The sequence below is a fragment of the Chanos chanos genome, chromosome 8 (genome assembly GCF_902362185.1).
Source record: "Chanos chanos chromosome 8, fChaCha1.1, whole genome shotgun sequence".
NCBI classification, from domain to species: Eukaryota; Metazoa; Chordata; class Actinopteri; order Gonorynchiformes; family Chanidae; genus Chanos; species Chanos chanos.
Window position 1 is genome coordinate 35,418,765 of NC_044502.1, and position 16,239 is coordinate 35,435,003.

Genomic DNA, 16,239 nt, shown 5'->3' on the forward strand with positions numbered 1-16,239 from the left:
ACTGAGCCACAAATGTGTAAAAAGAGACAGATTTTAATGCTGACTGCAATTTTTCAAGATAATGTCCCTTTCTTTGCATATAATTGGTATGGATACGCTTTGCATTCACTTTCAGGTTTTCACTTTCACACACACTCAAGAGGCTTACAGTTGTCATAGATCTTCTCATTTAAACCCCATTGAAATGTCTAAATGATGTTTTTCTTTTCACTGTCATCAAGTCAAATTGCAAAAAGCAAACCTTGTGTTTGTCAGAGCGAATTAAAAAAGAGAAATTTAATGAGAGTTAAAGGCTAAAAAGCAGTACAATATTAAATTGGAAACATTTAGCCTTTAGACTTGATGGCATCAAAACTGATGTTTCATAAAACATTTTAACCAGTGCTATTATGACTAGTCTTTCAATTTGCTTTGTGTCAATTATTTTTCATTCCATTTGTGTGAGTCAGAATGCGAGGATTAATTCAGCTTTATTCTGCTCAAATGAATTTACCTTCATAGCTCCAAGTAACAACAGCTGAATAGCCGTCATCACACGTTAACATCATTTTAATTCATTATGATTAATTAGCCCGTTCTTATCTTCCAATTCATTTAAGAACATCCAGTTTCACAGTCGTCCAAATTAGCAGTCATATTTGTGGTGCGATGTCTTCAAGTTTGTGTTTAGCTACCAAAAGGCTGATTGGCTGTATTGTAAATACGAACTAAGATGCTGAGCAGCCGGCCTTTAACGTATGATGTGTAACTTACAACAACAATTGTGTGTGTCATGGAATTTGAGTCATAGGTCATGACTCTCTTACTTGTCTTTCCATATTGATTCTCAGCACCTCCCATATCACAGGGGAAGCTCAATCATGCAGTCTCATTCTTACCAAGGCAGAAGAGCCTCATCATCTCTGGAGCTCCTCAGTGCCAAGGCCAGGTCCCTGTGTCCTAACCCCAGGGATAGCACTGCAGTTTGTCTGTGTATAGTCTTGAGGTAATAGTAAGCGGGTGTGAAGAGCAGTGGTTTTAAATGGTTTTTCCTGTGCCTTTCAGCCACTTTCTCCTATACTTTCTTCTTCCATCATGCTGTTTAGGGTCACTGTAATTTTTCACTTAAATAATCTATATGGTCTTTCCCCCTAGTTTTTGTTGTTGTTGTTGTTTTGTTTTGGGGTTTTTTTTCCCTTTAGAGCTACAAAATGTCATAGGCAAAAATATGAAACTCTCTTGGGTGAAAGCTATATGTTTCCGAGTACAAACATACAGTCAGCTCTTTGACATAGCTGTTGTCATACAGTTAAAATTTTGTTAAATTATAAATATTCAAAACTACCAGTAAAAGAGAAAAATACAATAGCTTGGCAATAGAAAAATGAGGAATACTGAAGTTGGTTTCTGAACGCGAAGTTTACTGCCACAAGGAAAAATATGAATTCTGACTGAAAGACAGTTTCTCCTCAGTGGATTAAATAGTGACTTTTAAATTAAATAAAGTAGCTTATGAAAGGATTACAGTGAAAAAAAAAAGACTAAACACTAGTGTTACATTGAACTTGAACTTGAAAGTTTAATGGGGAAGTTATTACTTAATATAAATTTACAAAATTCAATATGAACATTTTTTTTGGTTTTGTTTTTTTTTTTTTTTTAAATTAGATAAATGGACTAGATGATAGACAAACATGCTAAGCACACCTGCCATGGCTACTGTCAGTGACTGTGATACAGCCGTCTCTGGTGTCAGTTGGTATTGATAGATTCAAGCTGGTTGGAACGAGCGATGAGGGTTTGGAGCACCTTCTGCAGCATCTCCGCCCTCATCTTGCTGATCTGAAGCACCTCCTCATGGTTGACCTTCTCCTCACGGCTGTAGTCCAGGGACACCTTGTTGGTGATGAGTGAGAGCCCAAAGACACGGAGGCCACAGTGTTTGGCCACCGTCACCTCGGGGACTGTGCTCATGCCTAGGGGATGGCGAGTGGGGGCATAGAGAAAAGTGCTGTTAATTAAATGGCAATTACCTCCGTGGTGCAAAACACTCTACGGGAGCCCTGCGCTGCATCATTAATAAAGAAGAACAGGTCTCGTTCTCACCGTTAATTCTTAATGAGCAGGATTCACTCCCCGCTGCATGCCTGGCCAATGTTATAGGCAATAAGACACACATATATACACACGTTGACCACACCCCCACTCCAGGGGTATCCAATCAAACAGAACACAGTGCTGTTGTCATAGCGATGGCTTTTTACAATATGCAAACCTTTGAGAGGTGCTCTTTGTTTCTTAAAAACACTCCTGATAATGACAAGACTTTGTATGTATGATTACCTATAATCTGTACAGGGTTTAATCTGATCTAATCACCAATTTTAGGCACTCGCGGGTTGAGTGTTGTCGGCTTAATCTAGTCCAATTAGTAGAACCCGCCTTTGCTTGGAGATCCGGCTGCTTCAACAGCACATATGATTTATTCACAAGCAGCCTTTGAGACGAACCAAGCTGTTGCCATTGCTTTGTGCTCTCAGCACTAAACAAACAGAGAGGGAGGAGGTGAGATGTGTTGACATGTTGTCTTTCGCGGCCAGACACCAACTTGATAAATTCACTCCACTTTGTCGTTCTGCAGGGAATAACACTTGACAATTTTTAGTTGAGCTAACAAAAAGGAGATTATCTGAGTTTTGGGAGGGAAAAAAAATCACTCACGAGCCAGTATCAATGACGCATAAGGTGGCTTTTTAAAAAGAGAACCCTTCCCTAAACTATGCTAGATCCTGGCTATGTTAGATTAGGTTAGGAATAACCAGTATAGTGAATGAAGGGGATGAATGTATGCCCACCAACTGCACACACTTACTTACTGTACACACTCACCTACTGCACACACTCACCCACTGCACACACTCACCAACTGCACACACTCACCAACTGCACACACTCACCAACTGTACACACTCACCAACTGCACACACTCACCAACTGCACACACTCACCCACTGCACACACTCACCTACTGAATCACTTCCCAGAATGTGCAACATACGAGCCTCAGCGACTGTCTCAAAGTTTGGCCCACTGACCATGCAGTAAACACCTTCACGCACAAAGTTGGAGTAGCCTAGCTCAGCACTGATGTCCAGCGCCAGTTTTCTCAGTTCCTTACTGTAGGCATCAGACATGCAGGGGAACCGGATTCCAAATCTGAAACACAAACCCAAATCTGAAGCATAAACAATGATAAACACATAGCCACACATTTCATAACGTGTTTGTGGGTGAATTTGTCGAGTATGCCGATTGGTTTGTCAATAGATATTAAATAATAACTCCTACTGTGTGAATTGATTAATATCAAATAAATAAAGCATAACAAAACAGATTAGTTTTAGGTACACATTCCACCCTTCTTTCTCTCTCTCTCTCCCTCTATTTTTCTCATTCTCTCTCTGCTCTCTCAACATTCCCATTCCTTCCTTCCTCCCCACCCTCCCTCCTACCGTTCATCATTCGGCCCACACAGCGGGTGCTGTCCAGCAAAGCCAGGCAAGTTAATGTGATCCTTAATGATCATAATGTCTCCCACTTTGAAGTCCTGACACAGGCCTCCTGAGGCATTTGTTACCATAATGGTCTCCACTCCCATCAGCTTGAAAATCCGCACAGGGAACGTGACCTGAAGAGAACATAAGCAAACACTTGGTCACAATGGGATTGGCCACAACGGAGAGGCATTACGACTAAGAGCTTTCATTGTGACATTTCCAAACGTGAGAGCAGTTTTGTATTCTTAATCTGCTGCTGGTGGATGGCGTATCACATATATCAGACATGCTTGGTTAGGTCTGGTATTGTCTCAGTCATGTCATTACATGAAATGGAGCAACCTTCAGCCCCACTCGCAACCACCTTCATCCACTGGTCACATAGGCTGAACAGTGAGTAACATCTCTTTTTATACCTTATACTCATGGAACTACATATACACGCACAGACGCAAACACTAAACACACACACACATACGTACACACCCGTGAACACAAACCACAACTACACACATGTACATGCACACACACACACACAAAATGCATTACAGCACAAAATGTGTGGCATAACATGAAGTGACCTGTGATGGTGCCCAGCTGCACCTACGAGACGGCTGATAAAGGGCTCGCAGGCTCTAAATGAGATAAATATAGGATTTTGGAGGAGAGCCATTATGGGTTCTGTCAGTGAGGGAGGCAGATGACTAATGAACTAGCAGGCCCAGTGTAACACAGCTCAATGGGGATGTCACAGTCTGTCAGCCCACTCTCCAGCTGATGAACCTGAGACAACGTGTGAAAATGACACCACCGTTACCACCATCATGGCCTCACACCACTAGGTTGTGGGAGAAGGTAAGAGGGAATTTTAGAGAATTAAGCTAATATTATACCTTTAATTAAAGTAGCAGCATCCGCAGACTGAAAAATCTCAAAGAGATCAGATGTAAATTCACAGTACCTTATCACTTCTTCATGCCTTATTGTTTTTGCTAGTCATAACCTTGCTGAAAGAGCATAGAGAGCAAATAAATGTTCCTTATGGTGTTTCTGTCCTGATAGGTTGCAATAGTTTCATAAGATTACTATAATTTCAGATCATTTCCCCCCCACACAATTTTATCTAAAGTTTCAAAGAATACAGTAAATTGAATTTTCGCAAATTCCAATGTGCATTCATACAAGCGTATCTCTGTGGTCAGAAAAAAGATAATGAAATTTGGGATACTGTTTACAATATCATTTGGACATATGGATGGCGGTACAATGACCTGAACATTCTAAATTACATCAGACCACAAAAATCAATAGCAAATGAAATTCTCTCCCCCTCTTCTTCTTTCAATTTATCTTTTCTCTCGCTCTCTCCCTATTCCTGGTTCATTCTTTCATTGCAGAGGTAAACACCAATGAAGTGTGGGCTGTTACTGTGAGTATCAGATTGTACCCAGTGGTCAGATAAAAGCAGTCATTGTGACAGACTACATCCGACTACAGACCTCATCTAAACATTATAGAACTGCTTCTCTACTCAGTCCAGAGCACTAACTGAGGTCAGGGAAGGGTTATCCATGTAAACTGTCCAATTAACCTTATCCATGGCACTGTGGACAACTAAGAGATCAAAGCTTATGAAGTATAAAATGGCTGGTGACTGTAGTTTGCAAGTGTGGTTTTGCTGTCATAGCAAATTGCCTTGGCATAATCTAAGCCATAGCAGTAACATTGTTCACCCACTCAGCCACTGTGTCGTCTGTATCAGCAATGGATATTTATGCTGTGGAACAGAACGCAGATTTGAGGGATAAGAACCTGTAAACTTTTGGATTTTATTCATTAAAATTAATCCACCAAATTTTGGAATAATTGTTGTAAAACTGAATCATATCTCACAAATGAAAAAAAAACTGTGCTGTTATATCTAATTTTGATCTTTTTCTCTGTCAGTGATGTATGGAGCATGAGAATTACATCAACAGATTTGTGTCATCAGGTAAGAGAAATGAGAGAGAGAAGATTGGAGAAAGAGGGGAAAGAATGTCAGAGAAAAATAAATACCATCGAGATCCAAAGTTGCATCAGTTGTTGCCAACACCCTGGAATATATTTAGAAGAAATTGATTTTAGTGTCTCACTAGATCTAAAACGAGGTACTGATGTTAGCCATTTTGTAGAACTGTAGACTATTCTCCTGCCACTCATTTAAATGTTATTCATTTTTTAGGGCTCAGGGTTCTGTTGTGTATGCAGCTGAGGGAACCATTTTTAATTCAGATATTTCTGTTTAATAATTTTGTAGGTAATATGCGTTTCTTTGAAAGGGAAGAGGAAACAGAGAAGATCCCTCCCAGATGAGATCCACACTAAAAGAGGAGAGCACCCTGCTCTAAGAGTCTCTCTGCCGTCATAAAATGAATGTTTTGCTTATGAATGTTAGTATTGGTAGTACTAAATTCATCCTGAAATTTGAAACAATAAGCCATTTTTTGTTCTATTCATAGAGCCACCTGGAAGTTTTCAAGAAGACTTTTAGAGAAAAATGATTTTTAAGACGTGTGTTCATTCACAGTTGTGACTTTTTTTTTGGCTTCATTCTCATTTCTCTCTTGTATAGGTTACGTACTTTATGGAGACGATGTCTATAGCGTGGAAGCTTACGTCTGTCTATTGTGGTCGATCCCTGTGTGAAGGAATGTTTGTCTTCTCTTGCTGTGTCCTCTCTAAGTCACAATCCCTGTGCTACAGTTCCATCGGAAACCTTCTGATTTCAAGTCAACCACCAATAAAACATGCTCCTTTCCAGGACCTCACCTGTAAGGACGCATTCCATATTCACCAGCCTATTTTATTAGAAACACCCAGCTCTTAGGTACACCTCGTAGGTGTACATTTAGAGACTATGGCCCATCTGTTACCATTCACAATTTGTGTTAGCCATCCTCCAGCCCTTCATCCATGGTCAGTTTCTGACCACAGGACTGCAGTTGGCTGGATATTTTTGGGTGGTGGACCACTGTCTACCCAGCAGTGACACTGACACATTTAAAAACCTCAACAATGCTGCTGTGCCTGATACACTCATACCTGCATGACAACCACTACCATGCCACCACCATGTCAGTGACACTGCTGTGTTGAGAATGGTCCATGGTGAGAACAGACCCAAATAATATCCGGTCAACAGTGGTCCTGTGGTAAGAAACTGAACATTGATGAAATGGTGCATGGCAATAGATGTTTTACAGACTGTAAGCGTACACCTATATGGTGTACCTATAATGTAGTTACACCTCATAAAGTGGCCAGTGTAGGTATGTAGGTTCAAGGTAAGAGCTCTACTAAAGTGTAAAGTGATTGGATGTGATAAGGGCCCTTGAAATGAAACACAGTTACAATTGTAGTGCAATAGCTATGCTAGTTACAGTGTGGAGAGGCAAATAACCCCATACGCCCACAGTCTACTGTGACTTAGACAAATTTAGAAAATTCATAATTTTAACCAAGCCTTGTGCTTTTTATTGAAAATTACTGAAATTCTTCTAAGCACATAATTTTTCTCCTTCTTTTAAGAATTCAGTAGTAGGACATAGTAGTAGTAGCTCTACTGGACTGATGAATTGTTATTTATTTGTAAATACATATTCCAACAGTGAGCTATTTTTTATGCTTGAGTTCATCTTTATACCTTTGTGGAAGGTGTTATTTACACTAGCTTCAAAAAACCAGATTGATTTATCTTACAGAGCGCAAGACATAAAGTTTAAGCTTGATTAGTATTTGTTTGAGTTTATCAGCACTGATGTATTCCATCTTAAAATTTACATCTTATCCCATGAAAATCTAATGTCAAATTATAAGAAGAATTTCCCATACTTCGAAAGCAGACTTTAAGAACCTTTTTTCAAAAATAGATTCCCCTAATGCATCCATTGAAAGAAGCGGCTGAAAAAATATAAAATATTGGCCCGTTCCAACCATCATAACACAGTGGTGTGGTTTTTTCATTCTAACTGTTGTAGGTAATCACTGACGTTTATGTCATTGGATCATTTGATGTGTTTTGTCATTTAGCAATGCAAATACTGAGATACATTTCTTGTTGCTGTTATGCCAGTGGTTTAGGTAGGTTACAGTTAATAGTTCACAGTAAATGTTAAGTCAAACACTAACACCATTTAACTATAACCATTCCCTGACTTAAGATTCTGAGCACAGACAAAATACAGTTACCTTACATCTATTCTCCTACATAACCAAATTCATGCATCTTCAGATTCAGTAAACTCAGAAATGAGGTGTCATTACGCTGACCGAAAAAAAAAAGGCAATGATTGACAGATTTAATGCTTTAGCCTTACATTAAGAAAGTTCTAACCTCACTGTAGAGGTGCAAGGTGGCCATGACATCTGATTGTAATGCATTGTGTCATGTTGTCAGTGCTGCAATTACTCTGACAGTCCCTCTGCACCATCAGAGGACGTAGATTCCTTGGCAATTTAGCGAAAAGTAGATCCTTGGCACTTGGTGTGACAGATAAATAATTCCCAAAGACGGATGTGTGCAAATTTGAGTTCTCTTCTTTCAGGCGGCTGTGAAGCAGGCCAAGAACTAAGAAAATTTATGCTGTCCTCAGTGAAACTCGGTCAGAGGATGAATTAGTGCGCAGAGGGACACAGGCCTGAATGCCATTCAGCATAGATTTTCAATCAGCAAGCTGGCTCTGATATACAGCACTGAAACCTCAGGTTCTGAATTATTGTCTCAAGCTAAAAACATACGATTTCATTGATGTGTCCCATGATAAAAGTTAGAAGCAAGAGCTCTTGATATTTATGTATCTCATTAATATTTGATGAAATCATTCATCTGGTTTTTTTTTTTTCAGATATATTGTGAAACTATTTGTGGTTGCTGAACCACCCTAATGCATTTTAGAGATGAGAGTGTTATTTGAGAGTGTGTGTCTATACAGTTTCAGCTCTCTCTGAGTCTCCATCATCATGCCAGGTGGTTTCAGATTGTGACAGATAAAGTTAATGGACCAAGCAGAAGGTGCCAGTTCCTCCCTGTTTTACAAATAGGAGTTTGCTAGAGGCTCGCTTGTCCTTGCTGAGACAGCGATGACCCAGGATAATGAAACAGCCAAAGCTTAGACAGATATGAACCATTTTGTTTTGCTATTTTGAATGAGTTGGTGTCTACTACTATAAACAAAGGACAAATTTATAACACCACACCTAAATAATTTCTGCACATACACATGGGTTGTAAATAAGAAGAACTGAATAGGGTTCATCAAAAATGAGCATACTGGCGACAAAAATAGCAATAAGACATCCTTCCTATTATCTGAATCACAGTAGGCAAGGGGTAGCATGAAAATAGAAGCATCACACAATGAAGGAAAAAACACTGCTGAAAAAGTACAGTTCCTTTACTTGAGTAGGGTTGAAATCTGAAAAAAAAATCTCTTCAAGAACAGGATAATATTGTACAAATTCCACTGCAGAAAAACTTTGGTGTGTTATTATATAGTAAATGTTCTGGTGGCCTTGAATTAAAATGATAAAGAGGAGAACACAAAGGTTTACTCAAGTAAAGTAACATGTCACTTATCAAGCTCTGTTGTCAGTTTGAACTCACCTTGCACAAGGAGTACCCCTCATAAAGGTGGAATCTTCCCTGCATGAAGACACAGGATTTATCTTTCACATGACCAAACACAAGGCACCCCTCATGACCAGGGACTGTGTGTGTATGAGAGAGAGAGAGAGAGAGAGAGAGAGAGAGAGAGACTGAATTAACTTCTCTATTTGTACAGAAGGGAACTACTTGTACTAGTTTTGCATATTTTGTGACCAAAGTTGAGTATGAGCAATTCCTTTAAATCCCTGGAATTACTGGTTAAGAATGTTATTCTTTGCAGAGAAATCCCTACCTCTTTATGATGCACTTGAGCATACACATTCTACAAAAAACAAAGCACAAAAAAGTACAAAAAATACAAAAAACGGCTCTCTCACACAATTTTTATCTTTAATACATGATGGTTCCACTCTTGCACTGCATGATGAACAAAGCATTGTTATGATTAAATCTAAAATATAGTGCTGGTAGGATGGCTCTATCTGATAAGCCTCCAACAAGGTAATGTGCTTACTCTTTGTCCTCCCTTTCAAACCACAACCATTTAGCATTTATCCCTTTAAATCTATATATTATTCCTGGCTCTAGTATTCCATACAACACAATGCAAGGAAAAAGACAACCCGTGTTTTTCTTACACACCCTCTAGAAAAGAAGCTAAAATGTTTCCCTCATACTTTTCCATACAATGTTTGAGTATAATGAATGTTTGACTTTCCAAGGCCCAAACAGCATCGAAAGGTGGTTCTTAGATGTAGCTTCAAAGTGAAATAGCTGCCCCTGCACGGCAATTTAATTGAATCTATTCATCAAGGTCAGGACACTTCATGTCTTGAGCCTTAGGGATGCTAAACCTCTTGGGAAAACTTAGTCATTACTTAACTCAGTGAACGTCCAGATTTTGTTTGTAAAGACCTAGTGGCTGAGAGTGAAACATCGCTCTAGCTATTTGTTTTGAGAAACGTAAGGATATGGCTGACTGGATCGGATGGAGAGGAGATTATGTAAATTTGACCTTGAGTTCCGCCTGACAAGATTCGCTTGGGCCAAAAATCTGCTGTAAAATGTATAGGCTCAGTAATTGTGTCTGCTTCTCTCCTTTTTTATGAGTAAGCATTGACGAATGGTCCTGGGAAAAACTGAAGGGGGGGCGGGGGGCTTATTTCACCCATGAAATTTATTTAATAAAATCTTCCGAAATTAATGACCACGTTAACGTTTCGATGAACAAGTCTTGATATGATATTTGTCATAAAACTTTTCAGTGTGGTTCAGGGTGTTGAAACAAATGCTATCATGTGAAAAGTTAAATATAAGCTTACAAGGGAGATTGTTCATCAAGTGTTGTAAAAGTTATAAGACACTGCTGCATTTATCATACACATGCAAATGAAAATGTCATCATCCCTTATTTTTAGAGTCAGTTAAAACTTTAATGAAAGCAGTTGTGCCTGAGCTGGACAAGTTTATGTGGAGCTTATGTTGCAATATTGCATGGATATATATATATCCTATGCATTGACTAAAAATATGGTAGAGTGAGCCTATTTATATTCTGAGGAGGCTTAGCAGCCTGTTTAACCTAGTAATGCAGAGCAAATGGTTGTCAAAGCAACACAAAGTGTCAATTAGTTTCCATAATTAAAAGTCATTACCACAGGGTATAGAGTGAGTTTGTCTTAACCAACACTGACAAGCTTAAATTAACTTCAGGATTGGAGAGAAGATTCTAAGAAAAACTGAAATTAAACTCCATATTAAATATTCCCTAAGCACCGTACAAGAGTACCTCTACCTTTTATTTATGCTCTTCACTATAAACATCATTTTATTATTCTTCATATGTTCATATAGGGACTCACATACACACACACACACATACAAACGCAGTAAAAGAACTGTACACATCATTAGCTGCATTTGATCACATATAAGGATTATATATTCACTTCACCACTATAAATATTTAAATATGTCCAAGATATCATGATAAGAAGGCCCTGTGGCAGGTACAAGGGGCTATTTTTACTCAAATAATGATATTTTATTCATGTGAACCACTTACTCATTCTTGTTCCATTTTACAAGGAGGTGGGAATAATTTGTTAACTGTAAAACTCAATGAGCAGCATATTTAAACCCTCACTTCCTTCCCACAGGCACAAAGCAAAAACAATAACTCTATATTTTGTTTGCTGACGTTTTTATGGACTGATTTGCCTGAGTAAAATTACAGCTGGCTGACTGTATCAGCATAATAAAAAAAAAAACAAACAGCTAAGCTCATCTTCTGCTTTGCTCTACTGCAGAGCTTTTTGAATACATTTTGGAGGTTCGCATTATCCGTAATTAACATAGATGCATACGAAAAGGAAAGACAATGTATTCCAGTGAAAGGATAGGCTAACAGACAAAGAGCCTTTCAGTGTTCAATAGTTTAACTAACAGCAAACAGAGAAATGAATAGGCAATTAAATCCTCAGTATAGGAACTCTTGGATAAGACTGTTGGAGGATATCATGAAGTAGGAGTGATGGTATCTGTCAACATAGTGTATGCGCAGCGCCGAGCAATGAGAATTAAACAAACAAACAAACAAAACAAGCACTGATGATGAACAAATAGTCAAGGACCAGTTACGACTGTCTGGAGCTCAATTAATATCCTTTCGCCGCTGTTTTTATTATAGTAACAGCTCAGCTTAAAACGAAGGCACTGAGCAGGGAAGTCATATTGCTGTGGACTCTTACCTGTGCTCACAGGGAAATTTGGAATGTCTTCATACCGGAAAACCTGTTTGTTAGACACGCTGTCGGCAAGGAGACCGAGTCCAGATCCACACACCACAGCTATCTTGGGCCTGTGTCTCGTTCGGCTCAAGAGCCATTCTGTAGTCAGCTTACAGTCATCAAACGAGCAGCAGCTGCTCCAGGATAGACGTGACCATGCAATCAGAGCAGATTAGACTTAAACATAATAAAAACTGTTCCATGATTCACTCTCTCCTCAGAAAACCACTGATCTTCCCTTATTTTGCTCCTTGAAAGTGAAGTAGTTTGAGATTTGTACTGCTTTTCCTGTGTAGAACTTGTTCTCATTTTCTCCTTAAGGTTTATTTGTGTAATATATTTAACTAATGACATAAGGGTCTTAATACAAACATGTACATAAAACTTAAGACATTTCTCAGACCTTAGCCAACCATTCGGGGAACCTACAGAATTGATTTAGGCTTACACCAACACATTAAATTGAGCTCACAAATCTTAAACCCTTAGCAACCCTTTACTGGTTGCATAAAACATGTCACAATGAGGACTACATTTAGGAAAAGCTGATGGATATCAGAAAAAGAGTATAACACTAACATAATCTAATTTCTTCCCAATTTACAATTTAATTTAATTCTAACACAATCTAATTTATAGTTTGCAAGTTGCAGTGACAAGATAATTTATTAGCTCGATTTGACGTGACATACACAAAAGACATACATATTACTTTGACGCTGCATAAAATTTATGCAACCATGGAACAGAAGAGTACAAACAGTTACTTAACATTATAAATTACAGATGTTGACTTATGTTCACAGAGGGATCTACTGTATCATGGACTGAAAACATCTCAACAATACTGATTTGCTGTTCACTAAATCTAATTTTACCCTTTGCCAAATTTAATATTCCAGTGACTTTTTTAGTTTTACAGAGACCAATCCTTCTTTTTTAGCCACACCTTTCAATACTTAGGAAGAGCTGATAAACTTCTTACAAAAATCATAATATTACGAGTGTAACATAAACATACACACATATATTTATGAATAGATAGCAGTGATTTACCATGAATTTTCTTTGGTGTGCATGCTCCCAGTCTGTATAGTTTACTGTCAGACACTCGAGAAATGATAAGAGCTGTGTACTGTGGAAATAGATAAGAGAGAAAGAGAGAGAGAGCTCTGAGAGACAGTCATTCATATGCATGCCTGGTCTCATCTCATTGGCTGAGTTTAAAATGGGAGAGGGAATATTAGAGTGATTTCCACAAATTTACAACACAGTGCTGAACCATCACGATCTGTCTCACACACACACCAAACAAACCACAAAATGTGTTTGTTTTGGCCTAATCTCTCATTTCTCTGTGAAAGGTCATGGTGCAACGTTTCTCAGTTGCTTCGACCTCGCAAACTGCTCCTTGATGGCTAGATATCTTTTGGCTTTTTCCTCCAGTTTAACCATTTGCACACAGAAAGCATTTTAGAGCTCTTGGAAAAATTATGCCTGGGGATAAAAAAAAAGAAAATGAGGTTTTGGAGAAGGATTTTAGTGCTTTTCTTAAAAAGATGACCATCCTGTCTTCCTCCCTCAGAGCTGGCAAGTGTCAAGTTGTCCAGTGTCCATCTACTGATGAGCAGTGACGCATGATCCACTGGTCACCTCTCTGTGTCCTTCACTGAGAGAAAGTGAAACAGACAAGGATGTGCTTGATTTTATCTTCATTAAGTCAAATGGTAACACAGTAGGAAGATTATGTTGAATCATCTCTGAACGGCATTCTTATAAATGCTTACCAGCTTTGTGTTTGGGGATGCATTGGCAGCCTTGGTGTAAATAAGTATGTGTTTGTATGGCATCTAATTTGTCTTGGTAGAACTGTGTTGGGAGGAACACAGAGACACTCTTTGATGCTGTGAATCTACCTTGTGTCTAGAGGGCTCAAGTCAAGTCGCATTGGAGGAGATTGAGAAAAGAACATCGCTATGCACTTGTAAATTCATTCAGTGTATCCAGCTGGACAAGACATTCAGAATGTTGGACTGAACAACTTTTGCTGTGCTTTACCAAACTGTATGGAGGCAATATTCTTCTTTCAAAAACACCTCTCTTTGTAAATGAATGTTCCTAATATCGTGTACTTCTAAAATATGAATATGAACATGAATAATCTAATTTTTAATTTTCTGAACATCCAATGCTGGTGAACTCTCAAGCACAATAGAAATGAAGCTGTTAATGTCTGTGACAGAAAAGAGGCTAGGTTAGAGAAGCTTTTTTTCTCCATGTGCGTGTAACAAACTCCAGTGCCCAGGTATAGAAAGGGCATGAAAGCTTAGCTTATTTTGCTGCTTGCTATATGCATCGCATGATGTATGGCGTGTCTTACATAATTATATGTTAATCCATGGGACAGGCAACAGCAGGGCATTACATAAAGACACTTCATTTCATTGGTGGTAACACCATACTGTACTGTTGTCTCAATGGTTCCAAAATACACGTGTAGAAATCTAAACGGAATGTCTATTTTCTGAGATGGCTCTGGTTACTTTGACAGTCTTGATTTTTAGGGAGGTTGTACTAGTGAGCTACAGCACAGCTTCTGCAGAATGTTTTTTTTTAAATGTTTTTTTTAATTCTACATATCATGTACTGCCTCTGCTAATGTGCATCTGCTTCTTTCCAATACAAGTGCACACATTTTCTAGTGTATATGTTTGCTTAATGAAGGGAAATGGGTAGAGGGTGGAGTCCTAAACCCTGAGTCCAAGGTAATGCCTATCAATGAGTAACATGAGCCAAAATAAAATTATGTAACAGATGTTACATGAAGCCTGAGGAGTATGGCCAACTGACCAGCTGAAACAGAAGGTAAATAGGCATGCGTTGCTCAGCAAATCCAGCTCTAATGGGGTTAGTTAAAGTTGGGATTATTCAGAGCTCTGTGTTAGCTAGGAATGATCATCTGATGGAAACAAAGGGGAAGGTGGCAGCTGATTATCCAAATGGAAATTGAACAGATGTTACTTCTATGTGTGTCCGTGCGTGCATGTGTGTGTATGCGTGTGTGTGTGCATGTCTCTGAGCGATTGAGAAAGAGACAGAAACAGAGAGGCAGAGAGAGATTTTGAGTGAGCTTGGTGATTAACCTAGCTCTCTAATCAAGGGCAGACCAACTCTACCAATGTGAAAACACAACAACCATTCTTAAGGTCCTCTATCAGCACCTTTTTCCATTAAAAAAAGGGTATTGTTCCAATATATGAAATATCTTGGGGAATTTCATGTACTTAGCCCAGTCATTTACACAAACATACCCAAGCCTTACTTGTTAGTTTACACTAGCATGCACTCTTGGCCAGATAACGTCAAAAACATCAGCCTTTGAACCTTCTAAGAACAACAGTCAGATAGATAAGGCCTTAAAGGAATAAAACCACACTGCTGTCTGGCCCCTTATCAAATGCTTCACCAGTAGATGCTGTCGGGATTTGGGAAGATTCATTAGAGACATAATCCAGAGATGTACAGGAGTAATATGCAGATAAATCATGTTGCCATTCTACCATCGCTGGCAATGATAAGTATCTGCAGTGAATGGAAAGGGCACTCACTGCAACCTCTGAAAACAATTTAATCAAATTAAAGGTGTTGAATGCTTTGTCCAATTCCCATTATGTAGTATTAGAAACCTGACATTAGAGGGATTATTGAACAGCTTTCATCTTTGCCAAGCAGACATCACAGTTCACATGATGATGTCTGGCTCATGGCAAGAGACTGTGTGAGACTGTAACCTTTGGTTCAGAGTCTGTCACTTATTCATGTCTGTCTCTGCCAACAGAGATACTGAGGTCATTTCCCTCAACAAACAAACTGTTGCAGACTTCGTGGTGTGTGTGTACACATGTAGTGGCATAAAGCAAAGGGATTTTGCACCTTTTGCCAAAGACTGGCATGGAGAAATCTGTGTGAGAGAGATAGAGGGGGGGGTTACGAGAGGATAGGTTGAGGTTGAGAACAGAAGTGTCAGACAACCCATATGTTGTTGTGTTCACACATATTTTGCTGTTGTATCTATTTGAAGAAGCACAGGTACGACGATGTAGAGATAGTGGCAGAGATTAATTTGCCACAGAATCTGCTTTGAAGAAAGGTAGGATTTAACATAAATGTCAAGTTGGCTGTTCTTTCACACAAAATCCACCCAAGGTGGTGCAAAGGCAGAGATTAGTTTTCAAGTTTATGAGTTGACAGGAAAGACACAGTCCAC

General features: G+C 38.9%; 1 protein-coding gene across 1 annotated transcript; it reads right to left on the minus strand.

Annotated features, from left to right (window-relative positions):
- Positions 1-1,533: 1,533 nt before the first annotated feature.
- Positions 1,534-13,142, minus strand: pnp4b (purine nucleoside phosphorylase 4b). The gene is made up of 6 exons (XM_030782679.1): positions 13,029-13,142; positions 11,934-12,106; positions 9,181-9,284; positions 3,492-3,667; positions 3,005-3,195; positions 1,534-1,955 (listed from the first exon to the last, which is right to left on the minus strand). Exons 1-6 carry the CDS (start codon positions 13,049-13,051, stop codon positions 1,732-1,734), a joined length of 891 nt encoding a protein of 296 aa, XP_030638539.1. The 5' UTR covers positions 13,052-13,142; the 3' UTR covers positions 1,534-1,731.
- Positions 13,143-16,239: the final 3,097 nt, after the last annotated feature.

What these genes read in the sequence shown, in the direction of transcription:
- pnp4b (XM_030782679.1), bottom strand. Translation starts at nt 13,051, where the DNA reads ATGCACACCAAAGAAAATTCATG. An exon ending in AGGGGTACTCCTTGTGCAAG is followed by an intron (nt 3,668 to 9,180) that starts GTGAGTTCAAAC and finishes TGTTCTCTTCAG; the next exon opens with GTCACGTTCCCTGTGCGGAT. An exon ending in TGTGGGCCGAATGATGAACG is followed by an intron (nt 3,196 to 3,491) that starts GTAGGAGGGAGG and finishes TTTGTGTTTCAG; the next exon opens with ATTTGGAATCCGGTTCCCCT.